Raw genomic sequence first — 23,764 nt, 5'->3', positions numbered from 1 at the left:
GATAAGTTTATACTTTCCTTCATCAATAATTTGAAAACATTGTTGTAGAGGGTAAGTTAATTTCAAAATAAGTAGTTTTTATATATATTTTTATCTGCCTTGAGAAACATATATATATATTTCGTTAGATATTTTTCAGATTAACGGGATCGGATGGTCAGGCTCGCTGACTTGGTTGATGCATGTATGTCATCGTATCCCAATTGCGTATATCAATCACTGGATTGTCTGGTCCAGACTCAACTATTTACAAACCCCCGTCATATAGCTGGAATATCACTGAGTGCGTTGTAAGCAAAAAAAAACACAAAAAAACCCAACAAAAAACATGGATATTTTTCAAAACGTTTGTGGATGGAAAGTACGCTCCTTTGCTTATGTCCCTTTGAATGGTCACATGACATGTTACAAGGAAAATGGCGGCGAATTTATTGGAAGACAGTTTGCGATCGCTGCATGATCTTTATCGAGACTCCGGCGGCAGAGCCAAAGAACAGATTGACACTGTTGTTGGCGATGTCATACAAATATGCTTGAACGAATTATCCGAAAAGGACGTCGGTAAGACGCGTGTCAGTTGGAAATGCATGCAATGTTTGAACGGTTGTTAGTGTCGCCGGTGTAGACTGTCCTGTTTTCGATCGTCAAACGATTGTCGTCAATCATGTTCGTGTTGTCATTTTGGTTATGACCATCAATCAGTGCTTTGACATTTCATTCATATGCATTATCGCCTCTTCGTAGATTTATTGTATATAGCTTTGGTCGTTTATGAACATGCACGGTTAACAAAATAATGTAATTATCTAGATAGCTACCTGACAAATCCCCACTGACGCTACTAAACGGCTTCAGAGGGCCAACGGATATGACATCTTATATTCATAATGACGATAAGAACATTTTATGCCGTATACTATGGTAAATGCTTTTTTCATTGGTAACATATATCTGTCATTGTCACCATATTTCTATCATTGCCACACCACTACTAAAGTCATTTGTCATTTCGCTCATGTCATATGTCACAGCACATTTCATCTATACTTGGTCAGCATCTGTGGAAAGGAGAGATCCCCATCTTTGAACCCCTGTGACACTTCAAAGATTTCTTCCTCCTTGGAAGTTGATGGCTTCCTCAATTAGGCCCTCCTAGATCAGCCTGAACAAATTAATAAAAAACATAACTTAATTACTCTTTTCTCATTGCAATAGTAGTGCTTTGACCTGGCCAAGGTTCCGTTTTTGCTAAGATGCCATTTCAGCTTTTACCCACGAATAATGTCATTTGTTTATACCATAGGGCAAAAGGTATATGTGTATAGTCAGTTATTAGAATTGTGTCTTTGCATATTCAGTTCCAGTTTGAATGACTTTGTTTCCTTGTGTGGATGGCTTGTTGGCTGCTCGAATCACTCTGGAGGCCTTGAAGTGAGACTCACAATAGCAGGAAAGCAAGGGCTCATTCTGCTAAGTAATCCTAGTGCTGAAATGGTTGGAACTCCCATACATTAACATTGACTGCTTTGTGGAACTGGGTACAACAGTAATAATTTTCAGTGATTATGGTACATTTTGATAGGCAGGAGAAGAAGCAGGCTGCATGATAGTACGTACCTGTCGAGAATAACCCTGTATCAGCCCCAATAACTAACTCCAAACCTGCTCTTTTTCAGAAACAATGTCTTGCCCAAATCAGCTGCAGCTATCTCATGCATGTCGTGCATTTGGTATTGACATTCTTGATGTTGTATATTTGGAAGCAGGCTATTTTTATCAACTTATTGGTGGTACCGATGGCCTAACATATGTAAAATGCATGTGCTATCTGAAGTTGCCAGGTTTCGATGGTATTCTGTTTAAAATATGTGTGGTATGACTATGGTATTACAATAAATTGAATATTGGTATTGGTATTGGTTGAAGGTAAAACTGAATAAACTCCCCGTCACTCACCATCATTTGAAGAGAAAGTATGCTTCAGTGTGGAATGTTGTGCCATGTTTGGAGCTGAGATATTATATCCGAGTATTCATCAACTGCTAGATAAATTTGCATCTTAAAATTTGAGTTAGCAGATAACTGAATTGGGTTTCGAATGATTTAATACAAACTTGCAAGCTCTGCCCATTTGCTCAAACATCGATAGTCCCTCTAAACTTGTGTTTTACTAAACAATTTAACTTTAGCAATAATCCCCATTTTCAGTTCTTGATGAAGTTTATTAATGCATGTATCTTCCATCCTCAGACTACTGTTGCTCTGTGCTATTTGACAAGGAAATTGGAGTGGTCAAGTTTTTGCAGAAAATTATCACTGCTGAAGAGGTAGGCTGAACTGTTTATAAGTGTGACATTTTTTTAAATATGTATATGATACACTCACTGCTAGAATCACAATTAAAATAGACCTATGCTAATAACCTCAGTACTCATTTCTTCAGCTGGTCGCTGGCACGGTCGGCCCAGTCATCTAAGGCGCCGCGAATCGCTGTGCAGAGTTGCGTCCCTTGGGCATGCCAGAAATCTATGATTGTGGGTTCGAATCCCGGTTCTCCCCAATTATCTTTCTATGTTTGTCAGCACCATACCTGTGCTCGTGGGTTTCACCGAAGTGGTAAACATCTGAGACCTGCATCGCTTAGGGCTTTCCCTTCCACATTAAGCTGACACGCCGTGATATAACTGGAATACTGTTAAAAGCGGTGTTAAAACCAACTCACTCACTCACTCTTTAGCTGGTCTGAATGTCTTTATTTTTGACATCTTGAAACCATAAAGTCCAAGAGCTGGAACTTGGAATGGAATTGTTCCAACAATGGTAAATAATTAAATTGAGTGATTGATTGTTTATGATTATTCTGATTGTTAATGTGCCATTTTTGCCCATTACAATGATACTGATGATAACTCAGCCATTTTGCATAACATTTTATATGCATTAAGTATGTGGTATGTGAAAAAACCATCAGATTCATTGTTAGGCATAGTTTGACTTTTGGGTAAGGAGGTATGACCATTTAACTTCTCGCCTGCAACCTCTTGGTTTATGAAGATGATTTTTGTGTTAATGATGCCAACAATGGTGTTTCAGAACATGTTCACAGACTTCTGATTTTGTGTGTCAAGTTTTCTCATACCTTGTTCATTTTGAATGCATGATTGTGAAATGCAATATGCAGTAGACGTGACAAGTATGTGGTATTTAAAAAAACCCATCAAATATATATTTTCACATATTTTTATTTGGACCCTCACCATGCTCACATGGCCTTGGAACTTATGCATGTTACACTGTAAGTTTTAGCAGGATCACTCGGGGTACATGGGGTTTTATGCATCCTGTATTTGGCTTTATGCATCCACGAGGTGGAGGGGAGTGGTATAAAACCTAATGGAGGACGCATAAAATCCCATGTACACCCGAGTGAATTTATCTTACCGACATGTTTTAATGTGATATTGTAAAAGAATTAAAACAAATTCAAAATTGGTAGAAAACAGCTTTTGGATTGTGCAGGTGTAAGATTGTGGCATGTATTGTGACCGGCAGTAGTCCTGCCTAGTACAAGCAGCCACATGCATACACGCAAGCATGCATGCATGTTGCAGTATAGTGCAATAATCTTGAATGCATCACCTCACCTCACCCTGTGGGTTTGTTATTTGTCATTCCCTTTACACGCGTGTTCAGTTCCAGGGATGCAAGGCACAACTGCTAGACTTGCTGGCAGGCTTCACAGAGAAGGTTGGGAAGAAGATCCTTGATTATGCCGTGGATATCAAAGTGAGTAACTCACACCCCCTTGCCCCAAAACAGGTGAAGACCCTATTCAAATTTGCAAATGCTGAAATATGAATAGTTGCGTTTTATCGTGTTCATTTAAATTTAATAATAGAAGACTGATATATTGTTTCCAAATATTATTAAAATGTTTGTGAACAATTTGATTTGACTGATGATTATCATTAATACCCTGATATGGAATAAAGATTAGGCAGTCCCTTAATTTGAATACTGTAGGACACTGTTACACACTGAGGATCCCAATCCATCCTTACATTCTAACACTGATCTGTCGTTTTGATGTTCTAGTTTAGTTCTGTCACTGAACAATGAAGTATTGAAAACACCTAGACATTCAGAACACCGTAGATTTTGCTGATGTATTAATCCAGTCTGATTCCTGATTTGATTTGAGACTTGTTTTTTTCCACAGGAAATCAGTTTCTCATTGTTTATGAGAGATAGGTTTGCTAAAGTTAAGAATGCAGCAATTCCTGTGCTTATTAAGGTAGGTTAAGCCATTCATACCTAATCATGTTAATAATCATCATTAAAGTAATTACACTTATGTTAGACTTATTTTCCTAAAAAATGAAAAATGAAAATAATGTGAAAAATTAAAAAAAATTGTTTGCACAAATTGAAAAAATTAACTGTTTAGTCTAAGATATTGATTTCTGTTCCACCTTTTATGCTTTATCTGTCATGGAATTCATCCAACCCTTTTGTGAGCCTTTTTCTGGCAGTGTCGGCAGTAAATTAAGAAACAACAGTGGTGTGTTTCTGATTAGAAAGTCACAACTCAATATACATTATGTGATGTTTTTCACTGTTAATCCCCCGCCGCATCATACCAAAAGACGTTAAAAGATGGTACTTGTTGTTACCCTGTCTGGCGCTCGGCATTAAGGGGCTAAAACAAGTACTGATCGGCTCGGAGTCAGTGTATTTTGTCTAAGTCGGGTATCCATATTAAGCTGTGGCATGGTATCAGTGAGCTAGCACTATAAATCTGCATCAGTCCAGACTAGTACAAGCAGCCACACATACACACGTGCATGCACGTCGCTATATAAGTGCAATAATCTTGGACGCGACGTTAAACCCAATTTCACCTCACCTCACCTTTCACTGTTATCAAGATTATATAGTGTTACTAGCCTGAAGTTGATGGGGTAATTTTTTTTTTATAAATTGTACACTGCTGTAGCAGGTTACTTGGAAATTTGTCAAAACTACACTGACCAGTTAAAAGCTATTTACATGTAAGAAAAGATAAGAACATTCACTATGACACGAACCAGTTCTTTATCATGTTTATGGGCTCCTTGTGTAGTCGATGTTGGACACATGGGGATTGTGATCGTTGTTGGGACAAAGTTCCACTGATACAGTGTGTAGTGAATCATAAGAACCTTACAATGTTAACTTATACAATATCAAATATATTTAGGTTTCTGTCTTGTTGATCCAGCCCTCGAGAAGGCACCTTCCACATTCATGTATCTATACCACTTAGAAATAATTACTAGCCATGTGCTGAGGTATTTCTAATACTGGATATAATATAAGGCTTTATGATTGGTTAATATGGTATATTACTTTCTCTTTGTAATTTTATTTAATTAAAAATATTGGTTTTTAATAATATAAAGTTTGACCTTGATTCTGCTGCCAGCTCCTTGAGGTGAGTGCAGGGTCAGCGATGGGGGACCAGCTGAAGGTCAGCAAGCTCACGGAGAAGCTCTTCCTGGAACTGACCAAGAGCTCCAGTAAACTACAGGCATCAGGTGAGGGGAGAGCCTTGAAAAATAAGCCACATGAGGTATTATTTAGTTCACATAAATTACACTTTGAATAGGATTCCAGGTCAAAGGTGAAAAGTCCTGGTCCTGGGGAAGTTTTGTCCTGGGGAAGTATTGGTCCTGGGGAAGTATTGTTCTGGGGAAGTATTGGTCCTGGGGAAGTATTGGTCCTGGGGAAGAATAGGTCCTGGGGAAGAATAGGTCCTTGGAAAGTTTTGATCTCAGGGAAGAATAGGTCCTTGGAAAGTATTGATCTCAGGGAAGAATAGGTCCTTGGAAAGTATTGATCTCAGGGAAGAATAGGTCCTTGGAAAGTATTGATCTCAGGGAAGAATAGGTCCTTGGAAAGTATTGATCTCAGGGAAGAATAGGTCCTTGGAAAGTATTGATCTCAGGGAAGAATAGGTCCTGGCGAAGTATAGATCCAAGGGAAGTATAAGTCATAGGGAAGAATAGGTCCTGGGAAGAATAGATTCTGGGGAAGTATTGGTCCTGGAAAAGAATAGGTCCTGGAAAAGTATTGATCCTGGAAAAGTATTGATCCTGGAGAAGAATAGGTCCTGGAAAAGTATAGATCCTAGGGAAGTGTCAGCCATAAGGAAGATTAGGTCCTTGTGAAGTATTGGTCCTGGGGAAACCTATGATTGTTGCCAGAAACCTATGAATGTTGGCTTGAATTCTGGTTCACCTCGATTATGTTTGTCAGCATGATACTCGTGCACGTGGGTTTCACTAAAGTGGTTAATATCTGGGACCTGCATGACTTTTTATGCGTTCCTCCCACGCTATGCTGACACACTGGAATACTGTTGAAAGCAGCGTTGAACCCGACTGATCCGTTGATCCTTTACCAGCTGCTAATCCTGTCGTGACATTTTCAGTGAAGGCCAATGTATACCAGCTCCTGGGAGTGATATCCGAGGTGTACCCGGAACTGATGGCGAACTACTCGGAGAGATTGGTTGGACTGTATGTGAATGCCCTGAAGGCTGAGGTTTGTACCTTGTCCGTTGTGACAATGTGAAGACTATGACTGTATGTGAGAATGTGAATGCCTTGAAAGCAGTGGTTTGTACCTGGCCTACTGTAACAGTGTGAAAGCTTGGGTCGTATGTGAATGCCTTGAAAGCCGAGGAGTCACCTTGTCCATTGTGACAGGTTGGACTGTTTGTGAATGCTACTTCTACATCCACAACAACTACTACTACAACCGCCACAACTGCTTGTGCTACTAGTACAACAACCACCACAACTACTTCTGGTGATACTACAACTACAACTTCTACAACTACAGCCTCCCCAAGTTATGATTAATTGTGTTTATTCCAGATGGAGTCGAAGACCCGCAAACCAGAATTAACAGTTATAGCTGGGTGTTTGGAGGGACTGACAGCCTATCTTGTTAACTTCACACAGTCGGCTGAGGAAGGTAGGAAGACGACTAATCTTAAAAAAGGAGTTCATTTCAAAACAATATGTCTTTATACATCCCTAATTCTATTTTGATAATGATCAGGATAAACAGCTACTGCAACCATCCCCACTTCTACTGCTACAACAACCACAACTACTGCAGAAATGCCCTTCTCTACTTCTGGATCTAGATTCAACATCCCTAAATTTCTTCTGATAACTAAAATCCTCCTGATTTTTTTAAGTCATATTTTCTGTGCAGGCTCAAAAAACAGCTATGCAATCTTCAAATATGCCCGGATGGCAATTGACCCAGGGATCAGCTTTTCCAGATACGATGTACCCCGAGGTGGCCTCCGACTGTTTGGCAAACACTGTGGCCAGTTCAACCAGTTCATCATGGATGACTACCAGGTACGGATGGGGACATGGGTTGCCGAACAGAGCTACAGGGATACATGACACTTTTTTATGTATACCGACTTCTTGTATTCTTTGAACAACGTTTCAGAGCTGCTTCTTTCTCCTTCATTAGGTGAATGCTTAGTAAGTGCATTGAGTACTATATATATATGTCATGATGTTAACACAACACAAGGTGGGATGAATGTTCAAAGATAACAATATAATGATGAAGCTGATGACATAGAGATGGAATTAATGTTCAAAGATAACAATATAATGACAAAGCTGAGGGGATAGGATTAATGTACAAAGATAACAATAAAATGACAAAGCTGAGGGGATAGGATTAATGTACACAGATAACAATTTAATGACGAAGCCGATGGGATACAGGGATTGACCTTGGTCTATTTGTTTGTGAACGCTGGGGTGTTTCTTGGGGTCTGGATTTGGCAGCACAATACCTATCCTCATAGATATCACCAAAGTGACAAATGTCTAATGTCTGTTGTATTGATATTGTAGGGAATGTATGAGAAGTTCCTCAGCTGGAACCGGCATCACAATCGCGAGTTGGCACATCTCGGCATGATGGCCATGGAATCTTTCCTCAAACAGGTATTGTGAACACTATACAGCCAAGAATGTCTGTATGATATATGATAAACATCTGCAGATTAGGATCCCACGTCCCTGCCTAAGTAACAATTGATACATGAATGTTCTGATTTTCTGACGCAATGGTGACCACCAACATTTTTATAAGAAATTGGAGGAATAACAAATTGTCGTAACTTATAACTCGTAAAAGGTCACACTTTGATGCTTACCGTATTCGACGTAATAAGCGCCCAGGTCACTCTCAAAATTAGAAATAGGGGGCTCTTAGTAGAATATTATTTTGTCGAAAATACCCCAGAGTTTCCGTGGTTTATGCTGACAGCCTGAAATGTTTATGTACGACAGATATCTTTTTCCAGAATTTAATTGCCCATAATTAAGGGTGCATATAAGACACGAGTGCGTATTATACGCGAATAAATAAGTCTTGTGTACATTGATCAATCGGAAGGGGTGCTAATTGGGATTGTTCACGAGCCAATATATTAGAAAATATCGCCGTGGGCGCTTATTAGAGTGGGGCGCTTATTACATCGAATACGGTATGTAGAGTATCACTGATCATGTGTATTGACTGGTTCAGGTTGCAGAGATGTTGGTTGTCCGTGCCCAGGAGGGGAAGAAAGAAGGAGCTGTTTTCAAGGTAAATTCTCATCATCTTACTTTTCATTTTATTTTGTTTTTAATGAGTTTAACCAGTTTTTAAAATTCAGCTGTTTTCTGCTTCTGATCTTGAACACATAGTTTTCTTTTGTCTTCAAACTTATTTCTTTTCACAATAAATCCGAGAATTGTCAACTGCTTTTATTCCAGGTCAAAACCAAGGTCACAAGTAGGTTATGGCACAGTTCATAAAGAACTGTCTCGTTTATCATGTTTATGGGTGTGTGTCGGATTTCCTTATTTCATGGTTTCCTCCCGTATTCAACAGAGGACTTATACATAGATTTATGACAGTTGTAGCGTTAGATCGCTTGGTATATTTGTAATGGGGCCCAGGAGAAACACAGCTACTCTGACTTATACAAATCTTTTAAAACTCACAATGTAAGTGTAAAGAAAGTTTTGAGGGGAATATCTTTTGTGATCACACATGACTCCGTTTTCTTTCAGTTTTTCATCCAACAGTTCCGTAACATCATGAATGATAACATGTCTGGCTCCAAGGAAGTGTCCCTGGCAATCAGGGGATATGGCTTGTTGGCAGCGGTGAGTGAGTCAGAGCTACTGGTCTTGTTTGATATTGTGTTGATTTGTGGCCTTCTTTGCTACTATATAACATTTTTGCACAGTAGGGTGTGAGTGAGTGAGTTGGGGTTAACGCCGCTTTTAATAGTATTCCAGTCATATCACGGCGTGTCAACTTAATGTGGGAGGAAAGCCCCAAGTGATGCACTTCAGTGAAACCCACGAGCACGGGTATGGTGCTGACCAACCTAGAAAGATATATTGGGGCGAACCGGGATTCGAACCCACAAGCCCAAAGGACGCAACTCTGCACAGCGAATTGCGGCTCCTTAGACGACTGGGCCACCTGTGCCCCCTGCACAGTAGACAGTTTGAAATGTTCACATAATTGGATAATAACACCAAACATTTGTCTTAACAAGGCTTGAGAAAAGACATTGTGCTAGTTTGAAAAAACATGAAACAAGAACTAAATGTTAATTTCATGCTCCACACTTGAATTACAATGACTTGCCCCTATGCAAGAGAAGTGACCAATGGTCATTCTGTGTTAGAGTTGGTCCATGGTGACCTGAATTGGTCGTAAGAGTAAGACTCCGTAAGACTTAATGGATTGCGGGGTCAGGCTTGTTGACTTGAATAATAACACCAAACGTCTGTTCTAACAAGACTTGAGAAAAAACATTTTGCTAGTTTAAAAAATGTGTTGAGAGAAAAACTAAATATCAATTCAATGCTCCACACCTTCAATTACAATGGCTTGTGTCTATGCAAGATAAGTGACCTGTCGGGGTTCCATGGTGACCTATATACTGGTCGTAAGTGGTGACGGAATGGATTGCGGGGTCAGGTGACTTGGTAGATGACATGTCAGAGTACCCTGATGGTGTGGATCGTTGATCATAATATCAATCACTGGATTGTCTAGTCCAGACTTGATTATTTACAAGCGACTGCTATATTGCGGAATTAGTGATGAGTGTGGTGTGAAACAATATAAACACACACAATATGTAGTTTACATTATTTGTCCAATGAGTCTTTTAGTTCTTTGTGTCTTCAGCCATGTCGGTCGTTCCTGTCTCCGTCTGATGTCCAGTTCATGTTCAGCGAGATGATCAGCAAGTGTGAACAACAGTTCTTGGGGTAAACTTTCCATGAATTACTATGGACGGCAATAACAGTATGTGTGTTAAAACGATAAAAGACAATAGACAAGCTTAGTGGCATGCAACAAGAAAACACATGTTGGGCTGTTCATTTAATAAAATCAGTTGGATTAGACACACATGTATTAATCTATTTATTATCCCAACTTCAAAATTAGCTGCAGGGAAAAAAAAGGAAGGGCATGCTGTCTGTATTTCTAATTATGTCTTTTCATGTTCAATGCTGTGGAGCACATGAAATCATTCTTACACACATGCTTCATATGGATTTTTATAAACTTATGTATCTTGAAGCTTGTGGATAATATGTAAAATGTATGAAAATACTCTTGTATGAGCTTTGAGCTGAAAATGTTTAGCCCTTGTGTGTTTGTGTGTTGCAGGCAAGTTGAAGATCTGGAGGACAGGATTATCTCCCTTCCCAGCTACCTGGAGGCGCTGGCATACATTGTGAAGGAGGTGGATCAGGTGAGTGGTTGTGTAGGACATCCAATACACTTTGTTAGGATTCTGTATGTCATTATCTCCGCTTTATTTGATGTAAACATGACATAAATTGACCACAAATCAATAGATTTTTTTAACTTATCCTTCCTTCTTCTTTAAATCCTTATGTGGGAACATACTTGAACAAATTTTCCAGCTTCTAAAAACATTGACTCCATGAAGATGTTCTGGCCACAATTAAACAGTTGCCTGATTCCCATGTGCCCGTTAACACATCAACACTGGAGCAGTCTGCAGTCTTTGAGGTCTTCACGGTCATGTCTAAAGAGAGCTTGTCCACACAGCTTTCACTATACCTATTGTCTACCACCCCAGCGCTCCTCAACAGTCAGCCGAGAATCCCTTATCATCCCCCATTCCTACACTTGATGTTCAAGTTGTCAACGACCTGACTATCACATCACAGGACACACCATCAGTTTCAACAGTTTCAACAGGCAATGGTCGCTCGATCGTGCAAGTTTGTACTTCTACTACAGGACAAAACAGCCGGGATCAATCTCGCACCGCAGATAAAGATCGTCATGGTTCATCAAAGACTCGCCATTCCTGGAATCGTTGAAGTAATTGATGTTCAAGATCTACAGGTCGACATTCTTGGGATCAACACTCAAGTGATCAACGTCTTACAGATCGCCATTATCAGGATTGACGCTCTACTGATCGATCTCACGACAAAGCGACTGATAAGTCATGGAACCCTCCAGCTCAACAGGTTGAACTCCATCCTCCTGAGGATGATTATAAAATACACAGAATCTGCGGATCGATCATTGAGACAAAATCACTCTCCTTATACCAGTCGTTCAGGTCATCATCATCGTCAGAATTGTTCCCGTCTTTACGCCTTGAACTCACTTCGGCCATCATCCATGAATCACCATTAGCATAGCGATTACAGGGATCATCATCACAGCTGGGATTGATACCCTCTGTCTACGGATAGATATCATCACATGCACATCTACTCCTGCTGATCGTCGTCTACACATCGAGGTTCCTCTACTTTTGACACCTGTTCGGATTGACAATCCCACAGTAGATCGATGTCGCGTTTTCCGTCTCTGGCTCCTGCACAACAAACCCAAGCTGTGCCTGCACTTACTACGGGGATCCCTCCATCTACACTCCCTCTCCCTACCTCCTGGGATCATCGGGACCAGACTAGATTCTCGGCTACTGACTTTAAGTCAGTTCTGCAGGCCATGACTTCTGCCCTACAACAACATCCTGGTCAACCACTGTTGCCTCCTCGAGACGCCACGACTTCCTCTTCGACATCCCTGGTCCTCTGCTCCTGTTCAGCCTGATGCTACTACTGAGAGGCCAAATGTCACCATGGACAGTCAGTCCTTCTCTGAGGGGCAGCTGGGTAGCCTAGTGTTCGCTCGTCATGCCAAAGATCCAGGTTCAATTCTTCACATGGGTACAATGTGTGAAGCCCATTTCTGGTGTCCCCGCGCCGTGATATTGCTGGAATATGGCTAAAAGCGGCGTAAAACCATACTCATTCACTCACCAGACCTTCCCTGCCGCCTCCACTAGCAGCTTTGACACCGCAGATCAGGACATCATCCTTGGATAGTGAACAGGCTCCAATTGAAGCAAAATATCTCAGGTGATGACCAACTTACTGGTTTCATTGTTCATATGGTGCCAGTTCCTCTGCCATCATGCTGCCTCCCAGCCCACCATGTATGATGTTGCTAGTAATCTATACAAAGCTTTTGAGGGATCAACTTCAAACTCCTCTGTTCAACTTGGCTGAAACCGGCACCCATGGTTTGTTGGCTATCGCTGTGGCTCTGGAACTGGATGGTGATATTGCTACTCCCATCCCCAAGCATTTTTCTGCTACATGCATCGTGGATGATCGCAACCTCACCAATTTGAATTCTACTATCCTGTGTACACTCCCATGGAAGCCATTGCCTTGTTCGTTTCATTCGAAGATGCCCTTATGAGAAGTAAATTTATCGGCATTATGGATCTCATTGCTCATAATGTTGGCACCATCACAGCTCTCAGCTGCTGTTATCTCCTCCAGTACTCCTCTATCAGGGACGACCACTTTAAGACGTGCTCATACCAACTGCCATGGTCTAATCTACCCCATACCTCTTTGCCAACAGGTTGTCACGGGATTACAGTATGTCGCTTATTTGTTTGGGAGCTGGTGTTTGGGTGAAATGTTTTTAAAAGTTGGAAACTTTGTTCAAGCATGTTTCCACATAAGGATCGAAAGAAGAAGGAAGAAATATATAGTGTAAGATAGGCTAAGATATACACTTCATTGTAAAATTTAAAACATCATTTATTTGATGCATCTTAAACTGGTATATTATGTACAATTCAAATGTTAATAGTTTAGTTTCGGACACCTATGCTGCCAGCCTGCAGCACCTGCTAGTCTTACTGCTAGAGAACTTCCCCAAGGTCCATGTGAAGCTCCGCTTCATCTGTTTCTAATCTGTGTGTATTGCAGGTGTCGGACACCTACGCTGCCACCTTGGAACACTTGCTGGTCTTACTGCTGGAGAACTTCCCCCAGGTCCATGCTAAGCTCCGCTTCATCTGCCAGAAGGCCATGCTGCAGGTTTTGCTGGCTCTCATGGCTAAAGGAACAACGTTCCAGCAGGTCCTCTCAGGCATGGGTCAGTACTTCAGGAACTCAGCCAAAATATGACTCATGAAGATCCAGGGTAGAATAGGTATTCAGCAACCCATGCTTGCCGTGAAAGGCGGCTAAGGGGATCGGGTGGTCAGGCTCGCTGACTTGATTGATACATGTCATTGTAACCCAATTGTGTGGATCGATGCTCATGACGTCAATCACTGTATTGTCTGGTCCAGACTGGATTATTTACAGACCCCAGTCATATAGCTGGAATATTGCTGAGTGGGGCGTTAAACAACAAACAAACAAAAGCAAAAATACAAGTGGATGCATAAAAAAGTCAATTATGGGGATAAACATCCCAAGTAATAATGTAGTTCTTAGATATTTTCGTGAAGGAAACAATAAATATAATTAGAATTATAGGAAGTTCAGACCAAAGTCAATATCAGACTAAAGTTCTGATAAGGATTTAACAGGGAACATACAGTTCCATCATCATAAATAATGACCAAAGTTATGACCAAAATATTAGAGTATTTATTTGACATTATACCACTAGGGTGCATTATGTTCATTGTTTCATGTAACGTCCCGAGATTGGACGATTCGATTCAGACGAAATGGGAGCAATTCTTGCTTCATGATTGTGCATTGTCGTGTAAAGCTCATCGCATTAGAGGCCCAGGTGGTATAAATTGTTTAGTGATCCCCCTCTGCAGGTCACAGGGACTTTGCTATGTTGAAAGTTTATATCACCATTAAGTAGGGCACTAGCCAATACTTAATACCTCTGTCAGGGATCAAGGGGGATGTTCAATGTCTTCGAGGCGCCACAGGAGCATTACTGTAAGAACTGTTTGCCTCGTGTGTTTCAGTGTATCAGGGCCTGATTCGTACCTGCTCCCACCCAGTCAGTCTGGACACGGAGCAGACGGAGGAGCAGACGGCAGATGTCGTGGAGAAGAAAGTGTCATACAAGGACTTCATTGAGCTGTGGCAGACGCTGCTGAACAGTGCCAGAATCAAGGTAGGCATCACTTTATTCACGTCTGTTCACAGGTAAACACCATGAGTTAAGGCAGATAACAATGCTGGTAGTGATGCAGCACATCGATGTATTCAAGTAAACGCCTTCCTTTACTCATCTATCACATCCTAAATGCACCAGCTACCTGACGGGTCACCTTATGGTGCTGAAGGCAAGGAATCATCCAATGCCCATTGACACAGTACACAGGGCAGTCAATGCCATAATAGGCATGCTTCAGTGAGTTCGCCAAATTATGTAAATAGCCAGGTTCTGTATATCGAACTCGCAAGCCTCATTTTCAAAAGATCTATTAAATCCAACTAGTTCACAGCTTCACAGTGGACTAGTGGCCTGTGACCAAGCAGTAGGATCATGAGCTATCATAGTTGTCATCGGTTTCCTGTTTGTTTTAGAAGTAGGGAAGCTGATTCAGTAGTTTACGGTTGCAGAATTGTTTCCCTTCTCAATCTTAGGAAAAGCTATCCATAGGATGCAGTCATGGGTTTGATTTAGCCTTGATAAATGATCCCTACCCAGTTGAGACGGGTCCAGGATTTTTGAATGTCGAAACCCATGAACTCCTTCACTGGATGCACCACTGCCGAGTGCCTTGGGTTTTCGCAATGTAGTAAATAATTTTCAAAGTGGAGTTAAATGCAACTGACCCTCTCATTCACTTGAACTAGTATTGTATATTTAAGAAATAAACGAGTGGGAGTTGTTTATCGTACAATAAAACACTGCAGGGACAAAACACCATTAGCATGATTAGGGGCGCAAAAATGATGTCATGATAGAACAAAGTTTTATCGTGAAATAAACCACACTTCACACTTTAATTCTCCTTGTGATTTATCCCATAGCTGTCTTATATATACATTTAGCTGAATATGAAACTCGGCAGATGAGTTAAACAAGCTGTAGTACGATTGTTTTCATTGCATTTGTTTGTAATGTGAGAAGCTTGGCAGTCTTTTGTCTCTTCTCTTTCAGTCGTTTGCCAGTGAGGACATCAGCATTGCCGACCGCCACCGGCTGACCGAGGCCATGTATGAGGAACTGATGACCTCCACAATCAAGATCCTCAATAAACTGGACCTCTCATCAGCAGCCGAGAAGGTAGCGGTGTACACCAACGAGACATTACAGTCTCAACAGTTTGGGCTCCTTGTCTTCAAAGCTCACTGTCTTGTTTTTGAAACCATGATCCTTGGTCAATTCAAATCAGTTCAGATCATTATTGATGTACATTGCAGATTTGTTGTCATGTATTTATCTTCTACTGTGACTGAGTGAGTATGGTTTTGCGCCACTTTTATCAATATTCTTACAATGTCACAGCAGGGGACAAGAGAAAAGGGCTTTGGAATCTGGGCCTACGGCATGACAAGCAAATGTTTTAACCACTAGGCTACCCTCCTGCTCCTTATCTTCATCAAAGAACTAACTTGCCCCAAGATTATTTCTTACAAATATTTCTTTAATCTTCATAAGAAGGAAAAAAATAAGATACTTTTAATGATAATTTTTTGCACCCGCTTTTTAACATGCGCTCACACTAGTATCTAGCTCAAACTAAAAGTAAAAGTCAAACATGCATTCTTAATATATTGAGGTACTAGTGATTACAATTGTCTTGATATGTGTCCTAGAAAGCAAGAGACTGACCCTGTGGGTTTGTTACTTCAGGGAGAAGAGTCAGTACCAGAAGATGGAGTAGAGACATCAGCAGACCCAACATCCGGAGTCCAGGCCAACCGACCCCGAGACTTCCAGGTCCTCATCAACCTGGTTGACTTCTGCAGGTCTGTTGTAGTACGCCCCCATTCCAGCCCCTCGTCAATCTGGTTGGCCGTACAGGTCTGTTGTAGTACGCACCCATTCCAGGTCATGTCATGTCAAAAGTTTCGAATATATGATTAAAAGAACAATACATGAAGTGATTTGGGATTAATGTCACTTGGAACAGTAAAGTGACATGGTTTGCAGATGTTTACTACTTTAGTTCACCCCACTGACAAGTTAGAGTATTACAGAACGATGATGATAAATGAATAAAGTTATTCCAAGGATTCCGAGGACCAGTGCATCCTAATGGACGAAGGGATGGAACTCTTAATGTCACTTTTGTTCTGTAGACCACTTGTGCTCCCCTCATTCTCTCTATGAATGCAGAGTTTAGATACGTAATCACAACCTGCCTCATTACGGACCAGTCCAACTGCTTCTGTGTCTGCTGTAGATATAATGGTGTTTATGCCCATTTTAGGAGTATTTCTGAAAGTCTGATAAACCACAATCCTTTCAAACATCATCTTGAGTGTGAGACCACAGTAAGTTGGTGTTATTTCAGTTTCAATTTGTGCTGCATCATGCCTTTGTGTGTTTCAGGGACCTGCTGCCTGTGTGCCACTACGAGCTGTTTGAAAGATGGCTGTTCACCTTCTGTCACTCCGTCATACTGCTCTCCACACAGTAAGTTCATTTACAGGATTCTTGTTCTGTTCTCTAAAAATACATTTCTTGTCAAGTGATGACTGAAATTAAGGTACAATTATCTTAAAGATGAGTAAGTGTGCTATGGTGGTACCTGGTGGTAAGATGCTGTCCTGCATTAGAATAGGTCCCTGCACTGTATTGTTCATCGGAGAGGTGACTAGTTTGGAGCCAGTGGTCCGGACTTGGCTGATTGTGTGTCATTGAACCTCAGTGGTGTACGTTCGTATGTTGGTACATTAATATCAACTGCTCGTTTGTCTGGCCAAGACTCTATTTACAGGCTGCAGTTATTTATCATCCAAAAGTGACTACCACAGGCGATATCGCTTCAGTGAGATTGCGTCTCTACAATATATTGCATCACAATGATTTGCAGACGATGTCACAATCAAATGACATAACTTAACTCAGTGTGACTGAAGCTGGTTAGCTCTGCTTTTCACATTAAGGCACTGGTTGTTGCTGTTTACAAACCGAAAAAGTTTGAAGAATTATTTGGGACGATAAATAGAATCTCACCTGAGTTCATTTGAATTCAAACATACCAAACAGTCGTTGATAATAATGTAAGACTCCCCCGCATGTCTCAGAGTTTTCTACTTTTATCAACTTGTGTTCATATATTTGATATCATTAGACTCTCAGGTGAGATTCTCTTTTGAGCTGGACTGTTGTGGGCTGAGGCAATCAACAACATACATGTGCTCCATCACCCTTACCAAACAGTGCTTGAAAACCAAATGTTCATTTAGCTCACCTGAGTTAGAATCCCTAGAGGGGCGGTCGGGTAGCCTTGTAGTTAAAGCGTTTGCTCGTCACACCGAAGACCCGGGTTTGATTCCCGACATGGGTACAATGTATGAAGCCAATTTCTGGTGTCCCCCGCCATGATCGCCTGAGGCAATCAACAACATACATGTACTCCATCACCCTTACCAAACATTTCTTGAAAACCAAGTGTTCATTTAGCTCACCTGAGCTAGAATCCCTAGGGGGGGCGGTCGGGTAGCCTTGTGGTTAAAACGTTTGCTCGTCACACCGAAGACCCGGGTTTGATTCCTGACATGGGTACAATGTGTGAAGCCCATTTATGGTGTCCCCCACCATGATATTGCTGGAATATTGCTAAAAACGGCGTAAAACCATACTCACTCACTCAATGGAATCCCTAGGGATGTCATTGCATGAAGTATTCGTCCGTCATCCCTCATCTTTAAGCATCTTCATTTCTGAAACCAATGAGTTGATCTAGTGAGCATGTTTCCACTAGTGATGGCGCCGGAAATTGTTCAAGAGATCCAAAAATGATTTTCAATGCCTTTTCAAAACCATTTTTTGCCCTTTTTCAGCTAATTTGTTAAAGTAAACTTTGGGATTGGTGTAGGAGCAAATTACATTAAGTAATACGTTACCACTGTTATACCGAGGCTGTTGTCTCCCACAACTGTTGCTATAGCGAAATCTACCACAGAGATCTCAATTACCTCATGCAGCACGTGCGTAGCCACCTAGCTGCCATGTGACACCCTTCACTCTTGTCTCCTTCGTCTGCTTAGCAAGACGTGTTTTCTCCTGCTGAAGCGTTCCTTGAAGATTTGGTGATATTTATTATCGTTTATTCTCTAATAAACTGTGCTTTTATGGGGCGTTGCGGTAGCTACGCTTGGTTATAATTTTCCCGCCAAACGGAAATTTTTTCCCGCCCTTTTTTCTATATACTTGCGGGGTTCGCGTATGCACGTTGTGTTTTACGTTTCCCCTGTTCTTGTATGTTTTGGGGGTTAACATCACTTATTTCTTTAGTAAAAGTTATATGTGTATGTTATATGTTCACATTGCTCGTTTATTTTCTTGTGAAAATGTTCGTTTGTGAATCATTGTGGTGCGTGCGTTGTAACCATGTTTTGTTCTTTGTTTCTAGAAAACAATCAATGTCTGACATGGATATGTCCCCTGTCTCCACCCCCTCTACCCCTGCTCCTCGGAGTTGTGGGGTGTGCAGAAAGTTTTTGTCGTCCCGGGATCCCCACGATCGTTGCCCGCGGTGCAGGGTTCCTTGCGAGGAAACCCGGTGCACCCTGTGCGAAGGTCTGGGACCTGCGGAGTTTGAGCGGTACCGGCTGTGCGCGCAGTCCGTTTCCACCCCTGTGGTGGCCGGCACCTCCTTGTCGGCTGCGGCGGATCCCCTTGCGGCCCTCGGGCTGTCTGGGGCTTCCGTCGCCGCATTGTTGTCGCAAATTGTGGACTCCAAGCTGGCGGCCTTATCGCAAGATAGGCCGCTGGCTGTTCCGTCCCCGGCCTCTTCGGTGGCCGCGGGTTCGGACGCGGGGTCCACCGGTACGGCGCCGGCTGCCGTGGTTACCGGTCCTTCCCCCGAACCGTTGCTTCCGCTATCGGTTAAGGACCGCGTGGCCATGGTGTATGACCTCTTCGAGGACATGCCAAAGCCCCTGCCGATACCGCGGGGTATCCACGGTTCCGTGGGTTCCTCCGAGGTATACGACGAGTCGTCCGACAAGGCTTTCCCGGCATCAACCTTGCTGCGCGGGATTAAGCCGTCTTTGGAGAAAGCCTTCACGGCTGCCTCCGGTCGGGGTCTCCCGTTACCTCCCCCGTCGTGGAGAAAAGGGTCTTTCCCAGTTCATGACCTTGCCTTTCCCGAGGCTGGTCCTCCTGCGGAAGCCCATGTGGAGCGTTTGGGGGTCCGTGCCCCACCGGTTGCCACGGTACCGCAAGGTACCCTGCAACAGCTGGACACCCTCGCTCGACACTCCATGCTGGCTATGTCTCACGGAGACACATACCTGGCTGCGGCGGCCAGTCTGGTCGAAGGTTCTCCCACGGACCGTGACCAGCGCATTTACAACTGCTTGCTCGGTTTGAATGCTTCCCTGGAGTACGTTGCCGGGGCTTCGGCCTTTGTTTCCGGCACGTGCCATTTTCTTCGGCGCCAGTCGTATCTGGTTGCTTCAGGGTTGGACGCTGCCAATCAGGAGGTGCTCCTTTCGCAGCCTTGGTCTGCTCGGACCCTGTTTAATAACAAGATCCCTGGGGTTCTGAAGGAACAACAGGCCGCTGTGTCTGCCGAGGCCTCTCGGCACACACTGGATCTTGTGGGGTCCTTGCATAGGCGCCTGGGTGGCGCTCCGAAGCGGAGCGCGCCCCAGGTTGCTGCGTCCGGCAGGCCTAAGGGGTCGGGTCCTTCTTCCTCCGGGAAGAAGCCCCGCTCTGAGGGCTCCGGTAAGGGTTCTCAGCAGCCCTTTCGCGGGAAGAAGGGGAACTGGGGGAAGCCCAAGTCGTCTAAGGACGGCAAGGGCCCCTCCAGGTGACTCTCATTGGAGGGGTTCGTATGCCGACAGCGCCAACTTCGGTTGGCCCGTAGGCGAACCCGAGTCACACGGCCCTGGACAGTTGCGCCTGCCGCAGCCCGTCCGGCCCCCCTCTCTTTCCCCAGTGGGAGCCAGACTCCAGACTTACTGGGAGAATTGGGAACAAGTGTTCGACGACCCGTGGGTGGTCAACACGATTCGGTACGGCTATCGGCTCGATCTCAAAGCGAATCCGCCGCTCACCGTTGCCCCGTCGGCAGGTTTCTATTCGGAAACCGATCTTCCCTTCCTCGCCGATGCCATCGGCAGGTTGGTGGAGAAGAGGGCAGTTCGGGAGTTAGCTCTACCAGAAATAACACCGGGGTTTTACTCCAGGATATTTCTCGTTCCCAAGAAGGACAGTGCCGAACTCAGAATGATTCACAACTTGAAATCGTTCAAAGAGTTCTACCTGCGCAAGCCGCCCAAGTTCAGAATGTTGAGCTTGACGGACCTGAAAGCACTGATCATGCCGGCCGACTGGCTAGCTTCGATCGACCTGAAGGATGCTTATCTGCATGTTCCGATTCACTCGGATCATCACAGGTATCTCAGGTTTGTCTTTCAAGGCAGGCACTACGAGTGGGTTGTACTCCCATTCGGTCTTTCGTCCGCTCCCTGGCTGTTCACCCGGTTAACCACCCCCATAGTGGGGTTCCTCCACCGGAGGGGTGTCCGGTACTTCGCGTACCTGGACGACTCGCTAGTAGCAAATCGAATTTTGGACACCCTGTCACGCCATCTCGTTTTCGCACGTCGGCTCTTGGAGCAATTGGGGTGGATTGTCAATCTCCCCAAGAGCAAGTTAACCCCTTCTCAGAACTTGCAGTTCATCGGAGGTCGGTTCAACACGGTGTCCCATCGCCTATTTGTCCCCCCAGACCGGTGGCACAAAATTCAGGCGATGATTGCCAAAGTCTTAGCGGTGCAACAGACTGTTCACTTTTGGGAACAGCTGTTAGGGCTACTTGTATCAGCCCAGGACTGCACCGTACGGGGTCGTCTCCAACTCCGCCCGCTGCAACGGTTTTTAATCCAGTTGTTAGCAACGGAGGTGAACAGTGCGACCGTCGCCCTCCCGGATCGGCTCCGACCGCATCTGGAGTGGTGGACGCTCCCTTACAATGTCTTATCAGGAGTCTCTATGCGGCCCTACCGGGCCACGTTGAACCTGTATACAGACGCCTCTCTAGTGGGCTGGGGCGCCCATCTAGAGGGGGAGGTGAGCTCGGGGCTGTGGTGCGTAGACGAACTAGGTCTTCACATCAATTGTCTCGAGTTCAAGGCAGCGATCAACGCAGTCAATCACTGGAAGCATCGTCTCGTCGACGCCCGGCTCATGCTGGCGACCGACAACACGACGGTAGTGTCCTATGTGAACAAACTGGGGGGAACCCACAGTCACTCGCTGCTCGATCTCACGTTCGAGTTTTACGCTCTGGTGGACAGTGTCCCGTGCCAGATACGCGCCCGTCACATCCCAGGTGTGCGGAACGTACTGGCCGATGCTCTATCGAGGCCTCGGGATCCGAGCCCCACAGAGTGGATGCTGAACCCAGTAGTGTTTCAGTGGCTGTGCGAACGTTTGGGTCGTCCGATGGTCGACCTGTTCGCAACGCGGTTCAACAATCAACTCCCGTTGTTTGTATCACCAGTCCCGGACCCGAGGGCCATCGATCACGATGCTCTCGCGTTAGACTGGACGGGCTTGGACGCTTATGCTTACCCGCCGACAGCGTTGATACCACACATTCTAAGCCGGCTTCGAGGAGTTCGCTGTCGAATGTTACTGATCGCGCCCATGTGGCCGAACAGATCGTGGTACCCCGACTTGCTGACCAAGGTCACGCAGTCGCCACTCCCACTGCCTGTGAGACCGAATCTCTTGATCCACCCTCACACCCGTCAGCTTCATCCAAACGCAGGGCAGTTCAATCTGCACGCGTGGATGTTGTCACCGAGCGTCTGAGGAGTAAAGGCGTCTCGGGCATACGTTAGTATGCATCGTGATTCTACCCAGAAGGTGTATAATGCACGTTGGGTTATTTTCACGAAGTGGTGTTGTAAACATCACATTCATTCGCCAGATAAGGTATCTGTGCAGGATATTGCTCGTTTCATGTCTCACTTGCGAGAGACCCGGAAACTCTCCGGGGGTTCCATTGCCAACTATGTCTCGTCCGTTGCTACGGTACGGGACGTTGCTATGGGTACCAGTCTCTCCAAAGAGCCGGTGATACGGGGTATTATCAAGGGTTTCAAACAGCACGATCTTAAGAAGGGCCGCCTTCGGGCACCGGCCTGGGATCTTTCCCTAGTGTTGCAATCACTTACGGAAGCTCCGTATGAACCCTTGCATAGTGCTTCGTTCCAGCATGTGACTTGGAAAACAGCATTTCTCCTCTCCTTTGCCACGGCGGCACGTGTATCCGAAATTCATGCACTCGATGTCGCCAAGGTACGATTCGATAGGGGTGACGAAGGAGCGGTCCGCCTGGGCCTGCTCATGGGCTTCGTCGCCAAGAATCAGAGAGTCGGGCAAGCGGAGAGAGAATTCACTGTAAGATCACTCAAAGAAATCTTACATCCTGCTGATACTGAGGACAGAGCGCTGTGTCCGGTTAGGGCCCTTAAGTATTATCTTAAGGCTTCGAATGAACGTAGACAAGGGCGTGACCGTCTGTTCATATCGTGTAACCCTAATCGCACGGTTGACATAACTCGCAACTCGATTGCGTTGTGGCTTCGTTCTGTCATCAATCTGGCGTACCGGTCTCAGGGGTTACCGGTAGCGGGGTCAAACCCGCACGAGATCAGGGCGCTAGCGGCAACATTTGCCCTACACTCGAATATCTCTGTTCACAGAATATTACGAGGTTGTTACTGGCGTTCTGACTCGGTTTTTGCCAATCATTACCTCAGAAAGGTTTCTGATGAAGACGTGGAGGGGGTGCACCGTCTTGGGCCGCTGATCGCGGCACAAGCGGTCATCTAGGGGGTGTGTCCAGCGCAATTTCAAACTCCGCAGTCGTCAGTCCTTGCACAGTGGTCAATCTGGGTCGTCTCCAATGTTCCCACGCCGTGGGTACAGGAGTGGGGGTCCTGCAAACCAGCGCACTCACACCACAGGTGAGGCGGCTTTATGTGTGTTTTGTCCTTATTTGTATTTTGACAATTATGCATTTAATTGTCTGTCGTGTATTCCAACCTTGCGATACATGCTTACGAATACTGGAATTAGGTCACGCGCCTAATGCATACTTTCAGTAGGCTTGCTCTGGGATATACGGTCTGAAGGAAATTAATTTCCCTCTTTTCGACTGTTTAACCTGATCTAAGATTTAGCTCACGCG

The 23,764-nt window shown here is 44.2% G+C and overlaps 1 protein-coding gene across 1 annotated transcript in view; it reads left to right on the top strand.

Annotated features, from left to right (window-relative positions):
• Nucleotides 1-416: 416 nt before the first annotated feature.
• The window catches only part of LOC124137282 (DNA-dependent protein kinase catalytic subunit-like), a 125,966-nt gene continuing 102,618 nt past the window's right edge, over nucleotides 417-23,764 (top strand). Inside the window, exons 1-18 of the mRNA XM_048392413.1 lie at nucleotides 417-561; nucleotides 2,251-2,327; nucleotides 3,694-3,786; nucleotides 4,220-4,294; nucleotides 5,465-5,576; nucleotides 6,473-6,585; nucleotides 6,921-7,020; nucleotides 7,267-7,418; nucleotides 7,935-8,027; nucleotides 8,614-8,673; nucleotides 9,144-9,239; nucleotides 10,282-10,364; nucleotides 10,771-10,855; nucleotides 13,380-13,548; nucleotides 14,390-14,541; nucleotides 15,538-15,663; nucleotides 16,234-16,349; nucleotides 16,936-17,019. Of these exons, the coding sequence (XP_048248370.1) occupies nucleotides 417-561; nucleotides 2,251-2,327; nucleotides 3,694-3,786; nucleotides 4,220-4,294; nucleotides 5,465-5,576; nucleotides 6,473-6,585; nucleotides 6,921-7,020; nucleotides 7,267-7,418; nucleotides 7,935-8,027; nucleotides 8,614-8,673; nucleotides 9,144-9,239; nucleotides 10,282-10,364; nucleotides 10,771-10,855; nucleotides 13,380-13,548; nucleotides 14,390-14,541; nucleotides 15,538-15,663; nucleotides 16,234-16,349; nucleotides 16,936-17,019 (1,931 nt within the window). The remainder of the gene's footprint in view (nucleotides 562-2,250; nucleotides 2,328-3,693; nucleotides 3,787-4,219; nucleotides 4,295-5,464; nucleotides 5,577-6,472; nucleotides 6,586-6,920; nucleotides 7,021-7,266; nucleotides 7,419-7,934; nucleotides 8,028-8,613; nucleotides 8,674-9,143; nucleotides 9,240-10,281; nucleotides 10,365-10,770; nucleotides 10,856-13,379; nucleotides 13,549-14,389; nucleotides 14,542-15,537; nucleotides 15,664-16,233; nucleotides 16,350-16,935; nucleotides 17,020-23,764) is intronic.

This window comes from Haliotis rufescens, unplaced genomic scaffold (genome assembly GCF_023055435.1).
Source record: "Haliotis rufescens isolate VD_foot unplaced genomic scaffold, xgHalRufe1.0.p SCAF_11, whole genome shotgun sequence".
Classification (NCBI taxonomy): Eukaryota; Metazoa; Mollusca; class Gastropoda; order Lepetellida; family Haliotidae; genus Haliotis; species Haliotis rufescens.
Note: the sequence above shows the minus strand (reverse complement) of the source record. Positions and strands in the feature narration are given on the sequence as shown.